This window comes from Sciurus carolinensis, chromosome 18, assembly GCF_902686445.1.
Source record: "Sciurus carolinensis chromosome 18, mSciCar1.2, whole genome shotgun sequence".
Classification (NCBI taxonomy): Eukaryota; Metazoa; Chordata; class Mammalia; order Rodentia; family Sciuridae; genus Sciurus; species Sciurus carolinensis.
This window is the reverse complement of record NC_062230.1, coordinates 25,444,527-25,460,300: the sequence shown is the minus strand read 5'-3', so window position 1 is coordinate 25,460,300 and position 15,774 is coordinate 25,444,527. Positions and strand designations below refer to the sequence as shown.

Sequence of the window (15,774 nt, the reverse complement as noted above, 5' to 3'; positions counted from 1 at the left end):
ATTTCTAGTTTTAGGTTTTTGTTTGTTTTTGCAGTGTGGGCTTGCCATATTTGCTAGGTTGGCCTCAAAAGTACAAACCTCCTGCTTCTGCTTCCTGACTGGGATTATAGACTCACACCTGCCCTGCTTTAGGTTTAGTTTTTTGAGGGCATCCATACTATTCTCCATACTGGCTGTTCTAATTTACATTCCCACCAGTAGCATATGAAATTTCCTTTTTCTACACATCCTCACCAGCATTTATGTTCTGAGTTTTTGACGATAGCTTTTCTAACTGTGGTGAGATGATATCTCATTGTAGTTTTGATTTGCATTTCCCTGATGACTAATGATACTGAACAATTTTTTTCCCATATATTGGAAATGGCCACAGCCATTTGTACTTATTTTTTAAGAGGTATATACTCAGATCATTTGCTCATATTTCAATTGGATTGCTTGGCTTTTGTATTGTTAAGTTTTTTCAGTTCCTTATGTATTCTGGATATTATTCCTTTGTCAGATGAATAGTTGGCAAATATTTTCTCCTACTCTATGAATTTTCTTTATACTGTTGACCCCTTCCTTCCTTCCTTTTCTTTCTTACTGTGCAGAAGAAACTTTCTAGTTTGATTAGTTTGATGTAATCTCATTTGTCTATTTTTGCTTTTGTTTCCTGTGTTTTTGATGTCATATCTAAGAACTCATTGTCTTGAAGTGTTTCCCCTATGCTTTCTTGTATAGTTTCATGTCTTATATTTAGCTCTTTGATCCACTTTGAGTTGACTTTTTTTTCTTTTCTTTTCTTTTTTTTTTTTTTTTGGTATCAGGGATTGAACCCAGGGGCGCTTAACCACTGAGCCACATTCTCATCCCTTTTTATATTTTATTCTGAGATTCTGAGACACGGTCTCACTAAGTTGCTTAGGGCCTTGCTAAGTTGCTGAGGCTAGCTTTGAACTTGCAGTCTCCCGCCTCAGCCTCCCAAGTGCTGGGATTACTAGTGTGCACCACTACTCCTGGCTTGAGTTGACTTTTTGCACAAGGTGAGAGTGAGGGGCCATGCGTCAATCTTCTGCAGGTGAATATCCAACTTTCCCAATACCATTTATTGAAGAGACTATCTTTTCTCTAACACATGTTTTGGGTGCTTTTGTCAAGAATCAGCTGACAGTTCCTCCTGTTTCCACAACCTCCTTTCTTCCCCAGGCACCCACTCCTCCCTCACCCCAGACATCTTGAATTCAACTGGTCCAAATCAAGGATCTTGCACCATCTGCTCTTTTTGTCTTTGTTCACCATTGTAGGAAACGACTTCCCCATCTGTCTAGTTGCCCAAGTCAGGGACTGAGAAATTGTTCCCTTCTCTCTGTGAATTTTGACACCTCCATATGACACCTCCATCTACATCACTGGCGTTTCATCTCTCTAACACGTCCTGAATCCATCCTTCTTGGTTCTTTCAGCTCAGGTCCTCAATGTCGCTTACATGGAATGCTGTTGTAGCCTCCTTGGGGCCCCATTGCCTCTAGTCCCCAGCCCCTCTAACCCCTTCTCCCAAATTGCTTCAGAATGACATGTTGTCCTTTTCTTAACAACTGGATAGGTTTCATGATATATCCAAATGACATGAAGTTCTTTTTATGCAGGCTCTCTTTACCTTTCCATCCTCTTTTCTTGTTATTCATCCCTTTATGCCATATTCTCCACCATAGGGAAATACTTTGAAATTTCTGGTTCAGACACCTCTGAGTCTCACAGGTACAGTTTCCTGTGTTTGCAAAGCTGTTCCTCATTTCTTGCCTGGCTCCTAGAGTTTTTTTGTTTTGTTTTGTTTTGTTTTATTTTTGTACCGGGGATTGAACCCAGAGGTACTTAACCACTGAGCAACCTCCCCAGCCCTATTTTTATTTTTTTTAATTTTGAGACAGGGTCTCACCAAGTTGCTTATGGGTTCCCTAAGTTACTGAGACTGGCCTCGAACTTGAATTGCTGGGATTACAGGTGTGTGCCACCACACCCAGTTCCTGTTTGCTTTTTTAAACTTAAACTTTTCTATTTTATTCTGTTATCATAATTAAAATGTTATGTGCCTATTTACAGTTCTTAACATATCCTATTTTTGATATTAAGAGAAAGCTGATGAAATTCCCTGGAAAGTTCTATTCCTTAGAATCTATTTACAATTTAAGCAGATGTAATAAGCAGGTAGTTATTAGGGAATGAGAAAAAGCATAAAAATGATTTAAAAAGTCCTATGTGAAAGTAATTACTTTTAGAATAGAATTGCACATATTTGAGGAATAGAAGTATGTATTTAATATCTCCTTACTTTTATGGTATCCAATTTCATTTTTTTCTTTCTTGCAAACCAAATGTCAAGTTTTATTTGATGTGTTTTTTTAAAATAACAAAATCTGTGCCTCCTAGTTATAAAATGTTCATATGTGTACATTATTTTAATTTTTTTCTAGGGTGATTGTGCAGGCTTCTTTTTGTTTATTTATCCTGCCACTAACTGACCTGGTTGATGCAGATTTACTGAAGTTCAATAGGCAGTAAGTATGTTTATTCTGAAATTAGCTACAAAAGTGTCAGATGCAGGCAGGATCTATCAAAGTCTCTATATCTCAGTTATATTAACATATAAATCACATACAAGAGAGATGATCATAAGAGGCATGATTAGGAACTAGGGAATAGAAATATCATAGGATAGTCCTATTTGTTTGCCCTGGGCAATTTCTCTCCACTTGTGAAAGGACACATGAGTTTTATCCCTCAGGTCCACATAGCCAATGTTACAACAGGGTTAAAGCTCAGAAGTAAATTGAAACCTCAGTTAACTCTATGTTCTACATCTTGCAATACACACCAGACTGTAAGGTAAAGTGACCTGTGCTCTGTGACATTTTAAGAATTAAAATTAAAAGAATCAAGCTTCATCGTATCCTTTCTTATTTGAAAAATCTAAGATGATAATAACAAGTTTTGTTCTTTGGTAGGTTATAAGTATTTTAGGTCAGCTGTAAAATTCTCTTGGTTGACAAATATTTTCTGATATATACCTTGTTTTGCACATTAGAGAAGAATGAATTATTTTACAACCTTTTTTGTTAGCTTTGTAGGAATATACAGCACCGTCTCTCTCTCTTTTTTTAATGCAACCTTAATTGAGAAAGAACTTTGTCCACTGCTGGATCTCCTCTCTATAAATGATTCTTTTCCTATATCACAGTCCTGTTGCTATACCATAATCATATCAATAATCAAGCTGATGAGTGCCTTACAGTTCAGGACCATGTCCTCACTCTAATGTCCCTCATGCTTAGAAAAGTGACAGACTCAGAAGACTATTTTTCCTTAAAAAGAAAAAGATTAAGTGCCAGGCGCAGTGGTGCATTCCTGTGATCCCAGAAGCTTGGGAGACTGAGGCAGGAGGAGCTCAAGTTCAAAGCCAGCCTCAGCAATTTAGTGAGGCTCTAAGCAACTCAGCAAGACCTGGTCTCTAAATAAAAATATTAAAAAGGACCAAGGATGTGGCTCAGTGGTTAAGCGCTTCTGGGCTCAATCCTTGGTACAAAAAAAGAAAAAGATTCAGTTAACAAACAGCAACTTTAGCAAATGTCTTACACCTCTCAATTTCTCAACTTCTCCTCCTCTTCCTCCTCCTCCTTCTCCTCCCCCCTTCCCTCCTTCCTTCCTTCTTTCTTCTTTCTTCTTCTTTTTTTTGTGCCAGAGATTGCACCCAGGGGCACTTAACCACTGAGTCACATCCACAGCCATTTTTTATTTTTAATTTCGAGACAGTGTCTCCCTAAGTTGCATAGGGCGTTGCTGAGTTCCTGAGGCTTTAAATTTGTGATCCTCTTGCCTCAGCCTCTGGGATTATAGGTGAGCGCCACCACATTTGACTCCTTTTTACTTTCTTTTTGGTGCTGGAGATTGATCTCAGGGCCTTGCACAAGTTAAGCATGCACTGTACCACTCAGCTATACGCTTGGCCCGCAAATTCTCTTCAAATGAGATACATTACAAATAAATAAAACATTTCGAACAGCTGGAAAAAGAAGGGCACCCACATATGCCAAATGCCAACGTGCATAAGCACCATATGGCTCTTTACTCGTTCACATCTAACAGCACCCTTGATGGTAGATAATGTTGTTGATGCGACAAATATTTATCGATTACCTCCTATGTGTCAGGCAATGTGGGAAAACCTGGGGATACAGAGCAGCAGGTCTTGTAAGAGACTCTCCAAATTCCCTGATACTCTTTGTTTCTCCTAAATCATGCCTATTTATGTGCATGTATGCTGTATGTTGGTGACTGAGTGACTATTTGAGGTTACCTGCACTTTCCTGCTCCCATGTTTCAGTTATGCCCTTACCAAGAATTAGTGCTTTTTATTTCAAATCTGTTAATGTCAGATATGCTTGTACTTATGATTATAAGTAATTATGATTATAATTAGTCTTATAAACTTAGGAAATATAGGTGTAAAATGAAAACTTTTAATTTTTTTTTTTTTTTTTTTTTGCTGTAGCCAATTGTTCTGATCATGTCAGAGAGAAAGGTTTTCTATTATAGTGGCAAAACACATGTAACCCCTGTCCTTGTGGCTCGTACAGTTTTGTGGGGGAGACGGACTGTAGTTGTATTGCCAATTGTAATTATCCTTATTTCCAAGAAACTGAGACCATTCATGGATTAACTTTTCCAAGTTAACATAACAGAAGAACTCAGAATCAAATCCAAGATTTTTCCATCAAATCAAACTTTCTCCAATTCTTTGACCTTGGTTCGTTCTCTCTCTCTCTCTCTCTTTCTTTCTCTTTCTTTCTTCTCACCCTTTCTTTTTTTTCTCCTCTTCCCCATTGTTTCTTTTTTCTCCTCCCTATTGGCAAGGTTTCCGTCACTACTTGACAAGATTTAATTTTATTCAATTAACCACACTTAATTTTTTTTATGTGACATGAGTATAAAAAAGACTACATGGCAGGATTCTTACTAGGAATCCACTAAAGTAATCCTTGAGGAACTTTGGACAGAAAGACTTAGGTGTGAATATCAGTTCTTTCATTTACACATCGTGTGACTGTGGATGTTTTTGTCTGTTCTCTCATCTCTAAAAGAGGGGTGGCAAAATCTTTCTCCTGTGATTGCCGTGAGGTTTAAATTAACTAATATGTAGAGCTTACTTACTACAGTACAGTGCTCATGTAGCTCTCACTGAGCGTGTAAGAGGGCAGCTGCCTTCTTTTTGCATCTTAGTTAAGTTCTTCTAGGTCTATAATCCTCACAACTAAGGGGTTAAGATTTTACAATTACTCGGCTATTTCTATTTTTGTTTACTCAGCATCAGGAGAGAACTAATAGTGGAGAGGTCCTTGGTACGTAGATGTATACCTATGTACTTACATGTATAAAAATGTGTATACATGTCATCTGTGTGTGGTAAAGGCCCATGTAATCTTTGTCTGTTCCAGATCATCCCTTTGCTCAGTGATTTTTGGCATCCATGCTCTGTTTACCAAGCCTGCTCAGTCTTTAGCTCCCATGGCGATCCTGTGGAAGCTAAGGGAGTATGGGTACAGGAACTCAATCAGCAGGTAAAGTAACGAAACCTTTGAAATCACATAAAGGAAATAGGAGCACAAACCCTGCCTTTCACATTAATTGCTAAGCTGATGTCTTGAACTTTGGATATTTGTTAGTCATGAACTCATATCTCCAATAAGCTAAGGCACTTTATTAGGAGTATCTTTAAGTATTGACTATTATTTAAGTTGTATATACTCTATAAGTCTACATAATTCATTCTAAGCTATATATTAATGACCTTATCTAAGTCATTCATTCATTATTATTTAATTTCACCAAAGGTTTTAAGGGCTTGTTCTTATAGGCCAGGTACAAAGGTACTGGGAATAGAACATAAATAAGGAGCCTCTAAGGGACTCTGCAGATTACAAAGAACTGTGATAAGGGACCCATCAGAGGCATAATGGGTACTGTGGTAATGCAGAAAAGAGGTCCCCTCCTCAGTCTGCCTAGGGCCAGGGAGCTTTTCACAGGAGATGGGGCTCTGGAGCTGAGTTTGGGGGACTGAGTTGGGTTTCCTCTCCTGAACACAGAGGAAATGAAATCAGCATGGTGAATATCAGGAGGCATGCGTGTGCTCTCAATCAGTCGTCCATTTATTCATCCAATGAATATTATTGGGAGTCCCCCAAGTCCTAGGCCGTATGACGCAGTAGGGAGGCACAGCAGTGGAGGGAGCAGCAGCGTCTGCCCCCATGAGGTGACATTCTAGAGGGAGGGAGGCAGAGTACACTAGATGATGATCAGCTTTTGGTGAAAATTAAGTCAACAGGGAGATTACGAAGGTTGGAGAGGGGCTCATTAGTAGAGCGCTTGCCTAGCATGGGTGAGGTCCTGGGTTCGATCCTCAGCACCACATAAAAACAAATAAAAATAAAGGTTAAATTAAAAAAAAAAAAAAAAAGAAAGAAAGGTCAGATTTTAAAAGAGGAGAAGGGAGAAGGCTTCACCAAGTTGACATTTGAAAGACCTGGAGAAACCTGGGAGAGAACCGTGAACATTCTCTGGGGAAGAGTGTTCCTGGCAGGAGACACAGTGGAAAGGCTCTGAGGTGTAGCAGTCCTGGCTTTCTAGGTCTGGCAGGGAGGCCAGGGGGCTGGAGCACAGTAAGCAAGAGAGGACGCCGTGATGTGGGAGAGGCCAGGGCACACAGGGCCTTGTGGTCCTGCTTTGTTATTTTGGCTTCACTGGGAGATGGATGGTGGTGATTGATTGTCTAGACCTTTTCTAGAGCAGCTTTAGGGTCATAACAAAATGGAGCAGGAAGTGCTGAGTTCCCACATATTCCCTAAATTACCTCACTTGTATCGCCTCTCCCATTATCAACCCCCTTATCAGAGTGGCACTTTGTTACAGTTGATGTAACATTGACACATTGATGCACATTGACATATCCTCACCCAGTTCATCGTTTACTCGAGGGTTCCCTCCTAGAGTTGTATATTTTATGGGTTTGCACAAATGTATCATGGCATATATCAACTACTATGATATGATTCAGAATATTTTCACTTCTCTATCAATCCTCTGGGTTCTGCCTATTTATCTCTTCCTTCCCACTTACACCTGGCAACCACTGATCATTTTACTGTCTCCATAGTTTTGCCTTTTCCAGTATGTCATATAGTTGGAATATCATATAGTATGTATGATATGTATGTTTTTCAGTTTTGTTTCTTTCACTTCATAATATGCACTTAAGTTTCTTGTACACCTTTTTGTGCCTTGGTAATTCATTGGTTTTTGGTGCTGCATGATATTGCATCGTCTGGATGTGCCATAGTTTATCCATTCACTTACTGGAGGGCATCTCAAACTTTGGAAACTGAATAAAGCTGCCGTAAATATTGATGTGCAGGTTTTTGTGTAGACATAAGTTTTTATTTCATTTATATAAATGCCAAGGAGCATGATCGCTGAATCTTAAATGAGAGTATGTTTCTTCTATAAGATACTGCCAGACTGTCTTCCAAAGTGGCTGTACCATTTTGCATTTCCACCAACAATAAATGAGAGTCCTGTTAGTGCACAACTATGCCAGCATTTGCTATTGTCAGTATTCTGATTTGGGCCATTCTAATAGCTGCACAGTGGTATCTCATTGTTTTAAATTGAAATTCCCTAATGATATAAGATATGGAACATCTTCCATACACTTAATTTTGATTTATATGTTTTCTTTGATGAGGTGTCTGTCCAAGTGTTTTCCCCATTGTTTAAATCAGGTTGTTCATTTTTTTCTTTTTGGTACCAGGGATTGAACTCAGGGGCACTTAACTACTGAACCACATCCCCAGCCCTATTGTGTATTTTATTTAGAGACAAGGGCTCACCGAGTTGTTTAGTGCCTTATCATTGCTGAGGCTGGCTTTGAACTCTCAATCCTTCTGCCTCAGCCTCCCAAGCTGCTGGGGTTACAGGTGAGTGCCACCATGCCCAGTCAAGGTTGTTTATTTTTTATTACTGAGTTTTAAGAGCTCTTTGTATATTTTGGCTAACAGTCCTATATTTCTTTTGTAATTATTTTTCCCTGGTCTGTGGCTTGTCTTCTCATTCTCTAGGCAGTGTCTTTCTCAGAGCAGAAGTTTTTAATCTTAAATTCAACTCATTAATTATTTCTCTAGTAGATTATATCTTTGGTGTTGTATCTCATCGCCACACCCAAGATCACCTAGATTTTCTCCTATGCTATCTTATAGGTGTTTTATAGATTTGCATTTTACATTTAGGTCAAGAATTGTTAGGGTTTGGATGTGAGGTGTCCCCTAAAAGCTCACAGGTGAGACAATGCAAGAAAGGTTGGAGAATTGATTGGGTTATAACCTTAATCTAATCAGTGGATTAATCCCTGATGGGATTAACTGAGTGGTGGTAACTGGATGCAGGTGGGACATGGCTGTGGAGTATATATTTGAATCTGGTGAGTGGTGTCTCTCTCTTTCTCCTTACTGATCTTATGTGAGCTGCTTCCCTCTGCCACGATATTCGGCTTCACCTCATGCCCCAAGGATTGGAGCCAGCCTTCTATGGACTAAGACCTCTGAAGCTATGAGCCCTCAAATAGACTTTTGCTCCTTTAAAATTATTCTGGTCAGAACTTTTAATCACAGCAGCAAAAAAGCTGACTAAAACAATGATCCTTTTTGAGTTAGTGTTCATGAAGAGTATAACAGGTTTGTTTGTATCTCTGTTCGTGTGTGAATATCTGTTGTTCCAGAATCATTTATTGTAAACACTCTTTTTCTTCATTGTATTGTCTTTGCTTTGCTTCTTTGTCAAAGTTAAATTGACTGTATTTATTTGGTCTATTCTGTTCTTTCTTCTCTGTTTCTTTGATCTATTTTTTTTTTTCCCCACAAGTACCAGACTTTTTGATTACTGCAGCTTTGTCGTAAGTCTCAAAGCAGAGTAGTGTCAGTCCTCCACCTTTGTTGTCCAATATTGTCTTCTATTGCTTCTCTGCATAAACTTTAGAATCAGTTTATCAACATCTACAAAATACCCTCCTGGGATCACGTTGAATCTATAAATCAAGTTGGGAAGAATTGGTATCTTAGAATATTATTTTCCTATCCATGAACATGAATTATCTCTCTATTCAGTGAGCCCTCTTCTTTCATTGGAGTTCTGTAGTTTTCCTCCTATAGATATTGCATGTATTTTGTTAGACTTGTACTTAAGTGTTTCATATTTGGGGGCACTATTACAAATAATATTGTATTTTCAATCTAAAATCGCAGTTGTTCAGGAAAGAGATTGACTTTTTTATGTTAATCTCGTATTTGGCAACCTTGCTGTCATCATTTCTTAGTCCCAGGAAGTTTTGTTTTGTTTTTGTTTTTGTCAATTCTAGGATTTTCTACATATGCAAGGATTTATTTGTTCTTACAAACTTTCCTTCCAGAATTTAATTTTGAACACTTTCAAAAATAAAAAATTTTGAAAAAACTGTATAGTGATTACATCTAGATTTGACTGTTTACATTTTACTTCATTAGTTTTATCACATTTATCAACATATCCACCATATATTTAACAATAAAACCCTCTTGGTTTTTTTCTCAGAACTTTTCATTGTAAATAATTTTAAACACACAGAAAAGTTTAGAGAAAAATACAAGGAAATCCATATTGTGACTCTTTAGATTCAATAGTTGTTAAGAGTTTGTGCACATTTGCTTTATCTATATCTATTTGTGTGTGTGTTTGTATGTGTGTGTGTATGTGTATTTTGTTTTTTAACCATTTTAAGGCAAGTTGCAGATATAATGGCATGTTACCCCTGCTAATTGAGCATGCATCTCCTAAGAGCATTCTGATTGGAGAATTTTGGATTCTACTTACTTTTTTTTTTTTAAAGTTGTCAATGGACCTTTATTTAATTTATTTATAAGTGGTGCTGAGAATTGAACCCAGTGCCTCACACATGCTAGGCAAGTGCTCTACCACTGAGCCACAACCCCAACCCTTAAGTTACTTTTTCATAAATTCTTTTTTTTTTTTTTTTTTTTGGGTGCTGGGGAATCGAACCCAGGACCTTGTGCTTACAAGGCAAGCACTCTACTGACTGAGCTATCTCCCCAGCCCCCATAGCATTCTTGATACTGATGTGTTCAGTGTAAACTGAAGGGAGTTGAGGGAAGACTAGAGACCCTGTAGGTTAGTGGCAGGTGTTTTATCATGTTCCATGGCTGCCAGAGGAAGTTGAGGCTGGAAAAGAAATGGGGGGTTGGGGCTGGGGGTATAGCTCAGTTGGTAGAGTACTTGCCTCGCAAACATAAGGCCCTGGGTTCAATCTCCAGCACCACGAAAAAAAAAAAAAAGAAATTGAAAGATCTTTATTAAACATATACATCAGGGTTTTTCCCAAGTGATGACTTTTTGTTTTTATTATTTGAGTACTTTATGCTCTATTATGTACTTAATATTTTTCTTTAAATTTATTTGAAGTCATTTACTTAAAGTCTTAGTTGTTGTAAGCAAAAGCATCTGTGAAATCATTCATTCGGTGAGTTTCACTTTTTCTAACACAAAATACCTAATTGTGAAAATAAAAAAAACCATTGTGCATCGCCTGTAAACCCACTACCAGGAGTACAGATGCTGTATTTTGTTAAAGATCACTCTAGCTAAAGATGTCACCGAAGACGTTTTAGCAGGAGGAGGACATGATGTGAATTTTGTGTTAGACACTGTGGCAGTGATTGGAAAGAAGGCCTGGAGGAGAGCAAAAATCGAAAGCTGTAGCTACTAGTCGCCTACCATGTAACAGGCAGTTCCGTGTGAAGGTAGGTAAAGTCGTTTACTGCCACCGGGAGCCTCCAACCTGCCTCCAGTCTGGGAGACAGCATGAGTTAATTGTAGCCCAGAGAAGCGGATACTATGATTAGAAGGATACATGAAACACAACGGTGGCTAAAGGTGTCATGGTCATCACTACCTCAAGAAGCCTCCACAGAGGAAGGGTTGTCAGCTGTGACACATGTGACATGACTGGAGGAGCTTGAGAAGGGCAGACTTGGCCCCGCAAGGAAGGGAGCATCGCTAATGTCAAACTCAAGAGCGCTAACGTCAGGGGCCTTTTAGAGCAACCTGCCGTTGAGAGAACGGTTGGAAGGCAGGGTAGCCAAGTAGCAGAGAAAGAACCAATGGAAGAGGAAGACCAGAGGAGTGATTTTATAGGAGAACTGCTGGTGTGGGACTGAGCTAAAGCCCCCTAACAGGGAGGGTGAGGAGGAGGCTGACGTGAGAGAGGTTAAGGAGTTAGAATCAACAGAATTTGGTGATCCCTGATTATAGCCGCAGAAGTCTCAATGGGGTAGCGGTGAGTAAAGAAATGCGAAGGAAGTGGGCTGCTCTGGACCACATTCCTTCCATAGACTGCGAAGGAGCTCTTTCTCAGTTCCAGCTTCTCCATCTACTAGTGACTGTTTTCCACCTGCACTGGGGGAGCTGCTCGAAGTCCAGGTGGCATTAAAGGCTTCGAGCAGTGTTGTAGTAGAAAACCATGTGCCTGGGTTGGGGAGATAGCTCAGTCGGTAGAGTGTTTGCCTTGCAAGCATAAGGCCCTGGCTTCGATCCCCAACACCGCAAAAAAAAAAAAAAAAAAAAAAAAAGAAAACCATGTGGCTGGGGACAGGAACAGACACAGGTAGAAGACTCAAGGCCTTTAATCTTCTGTTAGGGCTTGATCACCGATCCATGTGACAGCAAGGGAGGAGGAACTTTTCTCTCTGAGTTGTCTTTGTATTCTCAAAGAATATGAAGATCCTAAAGTAATAGTTCTTAACCTTGTTGCACATTAAAATCACTTGGAGCTTGAAAAAGCCCAGGTGCCCAGGTTATACCCTAGACCAGTCTCTGGAGGTGAGATGAGGTGTCAGTATCTTTTTCTTTTTCCTTCCGTATTTTTTTTTTCAGGTGTCGGTATCTCTTAAAGTTCATTGACTTTTCCAACGTGCATCCAGTGTGGGGAACCTAGAGATTGTCTGCCTTGGAAACAGGCTCTAGGGACTAATTCTTGCTGGCTTGGTAAGGTGACACGTTGGCAGCTGGACACGTTGGCAAACTAGTTTCATGGCACCTAAGCATTTTTAAAGGTATAAATAGGGAGCACCGAAGGGTCATTTATCTTTGAGTGATAATAAAATCTTGACATCTGGTGGCCTCACATAGCTATTGTAATCTGAAAGTGTCTGACTCAAGTCCAGAGGCTAACTGTATACTTAACAGGATCAGAGAATAGGGTGAGATTCACCAGTGTAAAGAATTTAGGGGCGGGGGGAGCCCACTTGAAATGAATTATATACTTGCAAGTAAGTTTTCTAATATCTGGTTATGATTTTACTGTTACACAGAATTGTGTAGCCAAGGGGTATTATTCTTCCCCTTGCTGTTTTCAAAATATATTCTGTGATTTATTAGTACATTTAGTTCTACAGGGCAGATAATTTTACTATGTTTAGTAGATCTATTTACTTCTTAGTGATCCATTTATACTGACCAGGAGCCAGTAAATGTAGTAGTTAAGTTTGTTACTAATGGAGATCTAAAACTGGGGTACTTGGGCAAGAAAACCAGCAGAAATCTTTTCTCATTGGGATAAGGGACTTCATGAGGTATAGTTAGAAATGATCATCAATTTAAAAATTTTTTTTCTAGTTGTAGATGGATGGACACAATGCCTTTATTTTATTTATTTTTATGTGGAACTGAGAATCGAACCCAGTGCCTCACACGTGCTAGGCAAGCACTCTAACACTGAGCTATGACCCCCCAGTCCTTCATCAATTATTTTATACACATAACTTCTAAAAATTACAACGCAAGTTCACATTTTTCACAAAAATTGGCCTTTGAAATTCTAACTTATTATAGAATTTCCTTCTATCTGGCCAACTAAGCATGTTTGCATTCTTCTTTCAGCAAACCTTCATGGAGTTCCTATTAGGTGTTAGGCTGAGCCAGGAGCTGCTGGGAGCCAGGGTACAAAGAGTCATAATATTTTATCCCTCTCTCTCCTTGGGAGCTTACATGGCATTAGTGACTGAGGCAGAAGGGCAGGTCTGGTACAATGAGCTAAGTCCAGGGCGAGATAAGCAGCAAATGCGGAAGGAACACAAACTTGGTGCTTGACCACTTGTTACCCGTTCCAATACACTGTACCCACTCCATGTGCTAGCAGCGTCTGTAGTTCTGGCCAAATTCCTGCTGCCTGACAGGAGATTCTGGAATGGAAAGATACATTTTCACCAGAGGCCACAATCTGCAAATTTACATATTGAGTTTCACTGTCATCTGTTGATAAGTTGCAGGTAACCTAAATTAAATGTATTACTTAAGAAATACTGTTTATGATCAGTTTTTGTATATAGGCATTTGTTTTTGTTGTTGTTTTCAGTGCTGGGGTGGGGACTGAACCTAGGTTTCTGCGAACTAAGCAAGTATTCTACTACTGAGCTATACCCCGACCCCGCCAAACAAATTTTTTCTAAAACTTATATATGAAGCATTTCTTTTGCTTGTCTTTTGTCTGAAAGCTTCTCAATAGATCCTTCCAAAATTATATTCATGAAGAAAGCTTAGAAAGTGACTTTTCTCTCAGTGACATAGTGAACAAAGAAAAAGATTCAAAATGAATTGTCTCAAGGAGAATCATCTACAAATAAAAAATAATCTCAGAGCTTTGTCTTTCAAGATATGCAAATATTCTTGGTGTTGACTTACATATGCCTAGTCATTATGATAAATTCTAAAACTGCTTTTTTTAAAGCAAGAATTTTTCATAGAGATTGACTATAGTAATAGTGTTAGGACTAATGTGGTGGTTTTATGAACTGTTAAAGATGAGATTGTCTTGGAAGAAATGGGTTAGTCTTAGTGCTGATGAATTTTGTTCTTTCATAATTATCAACTCAGCAGCATGTTGTTAATTTTGCTATAGTTCTGAAATGCTTACTGTAAATTTCTCTATTAATGTTTTTGCATTTTTTTTCCAGTAGTAGGGATCTACTCCAGGGGCACTCAACCACTGAGCTACATCTGCACCCCTTTTTATTTTATTTTATTTTATTTTATTTTTTGGTTGCTGGGGATTCAAACCCAGGGCCTTGTGCTTACAAGGCAAGCACTCTACCGACTGAGCTATCTCCCCAGCCCCCTTTATTTTTTATTAGTTATATGGACTTGTTAAAATGCCCTGGTTGTCCTTGAACTTGCAATCCTCCTGCCTCAGCCTCTCAAGTAGCTGGGATTACCGGTGTGAGCCACCACACCTGGCTAATGTTTTCGTATATTCTTGATCTATGAGTCCATTGAAATTCCTAGTCTTGCCAAAGGGGAAAAAGCAGTCAAACAAGCAAACAAATAAAAAATTAATAAACACTCTTCTCTGAAGAGCATAAAGCCTGCTATGGATCACCAGAAGAACTAGAAATAGTAGCAGTTAGCACATTCCATATATTCTGTCTCAAATGTTGTTCTTTGACGAGACATAACTTCCTGTTTCCCCAGTATATTTGGGAAGACAGAATTAAAAACAGGCAGGCTGGGTATGCTGGCCCAGGCCTGTAGCCCAGATAACTCAGGAGGCTGTGGCAAGAGCACCGAGAGTTCAAGGTCAGCCTGGGCAATTTAGTGAGCTCCTGTCTCAGAAGAAAACATAAAAAGAGCTGTGAATGTGGCTCAGTGGTGGAGTGTCCCTTGGTTCAGTCCCCAGTGCTGCAACAAACAACCGGAAGTCCAGTTGCCAACTATAGTGAACGTGAGCACTTAGAATAATCTAAATTGTTAATGTAAGGAAAATCCCATGGAACCACACCGGACATGGGAAATCACATAAGGGAGTTTATTAAGCAAACAGAGTGTCTCCCTGCAGGGTAAGAGAGAAAATGAGAGGAAAAGAGAAGGGAAAGAGAAAGGGCGCGCGCTACAGAGAGTGGAAAGCCAGGAGGATAGAGAAAAGTGAGGAGGACAGACAGAAGAATGAAAAAAGATGGCGGGGAAACAACAGTAAACAGTTGAATTCCGCGGGGCTAACAGGGGACCAATATCGGAGAAGGATACTTGCAAGCTGACTGATGAACCAATAGCCAGCTAGGATGTTCACAGATTGACAAGTGGTTGGCAGGCGGGGAAAATGGCTGCACCTGATGGGCGGGGGAGCAGCTTTATACATTACAGTTAAGAACATTTGACCCAAAAGATTACAATTGAGGCTGAGTCAGTTTACTGATGGTATGTCAGAAATGGGGCTATGATGTGAAATTTTTGTGGATAAATTCTGTCCAGAAGTTCTTAGGACCATAATTATATATATCCTGATTTTTGGATTGAAAACTTTTTTTTTGCAGTGCTGGAGATGGAACCCAGGACCTTACACATACTAGGTAAGCGCTCTAACCCTGAGCTCCACGCCCCCAGCCCTAGAGTTTTACCACAGAATTAGCAATGATACTATTGATTTCTTCCTCATAGCCCACTTTTCTATTTATTTCTGTAAATAGGGTGTATGTATTTTGTGGCAAAGGGACCTCTTGAGGACAAGGTTATATCCAAAGCAGGAGATGATCAACCTTATGGTGTGTTTTGGAAAGATATTACTGTTACTTTTTTTCATTTAGGTTTTCTTTTTTTGGTACCAGGGATTGAACTCAGGAGCACTTGACCACTGAGCCACAACCCCAGCCC

The 15,774-nt window shown here is 39.3% G+C and overlaps 1 protein-coding gene across 4 annotated transcripts in view; it reads left to right on the top strand.

The window, feature by feature from the left end:
* LOC124970579 (transmembrane protein 180-like) overlaps nt 1–15,774 on the top strand; it is a 40,029-nt gene that overhangs the window by 15,277 nt on the left and 8,978 nt on the right. For 2 of the 4 annotated variants that reach the window (XM_047534036.1, XM_047534037.1), the window contains 3 exons: nt 2,454–2,537; nt 5,472–5,594; nt 15,438–15,473. The exons of 1 other annotated variant lie outside the window; for it this stretch is intronic. In XM_047534036.1, coding sequence (XP_047389992.1) covers nt 2,454–2,537; nt 5,472–5,594; nt 15,438–15,473 — 243 coding nt within the window. The remainder of the gene's footprint in view (nt 1–2,453; nt 2,538–5,471; nt 5,595–15,437; nt 15,474–15,774) is intronic. One more of the 4 variants, XM_047534038.1, reaches the window with a different exon arrangement.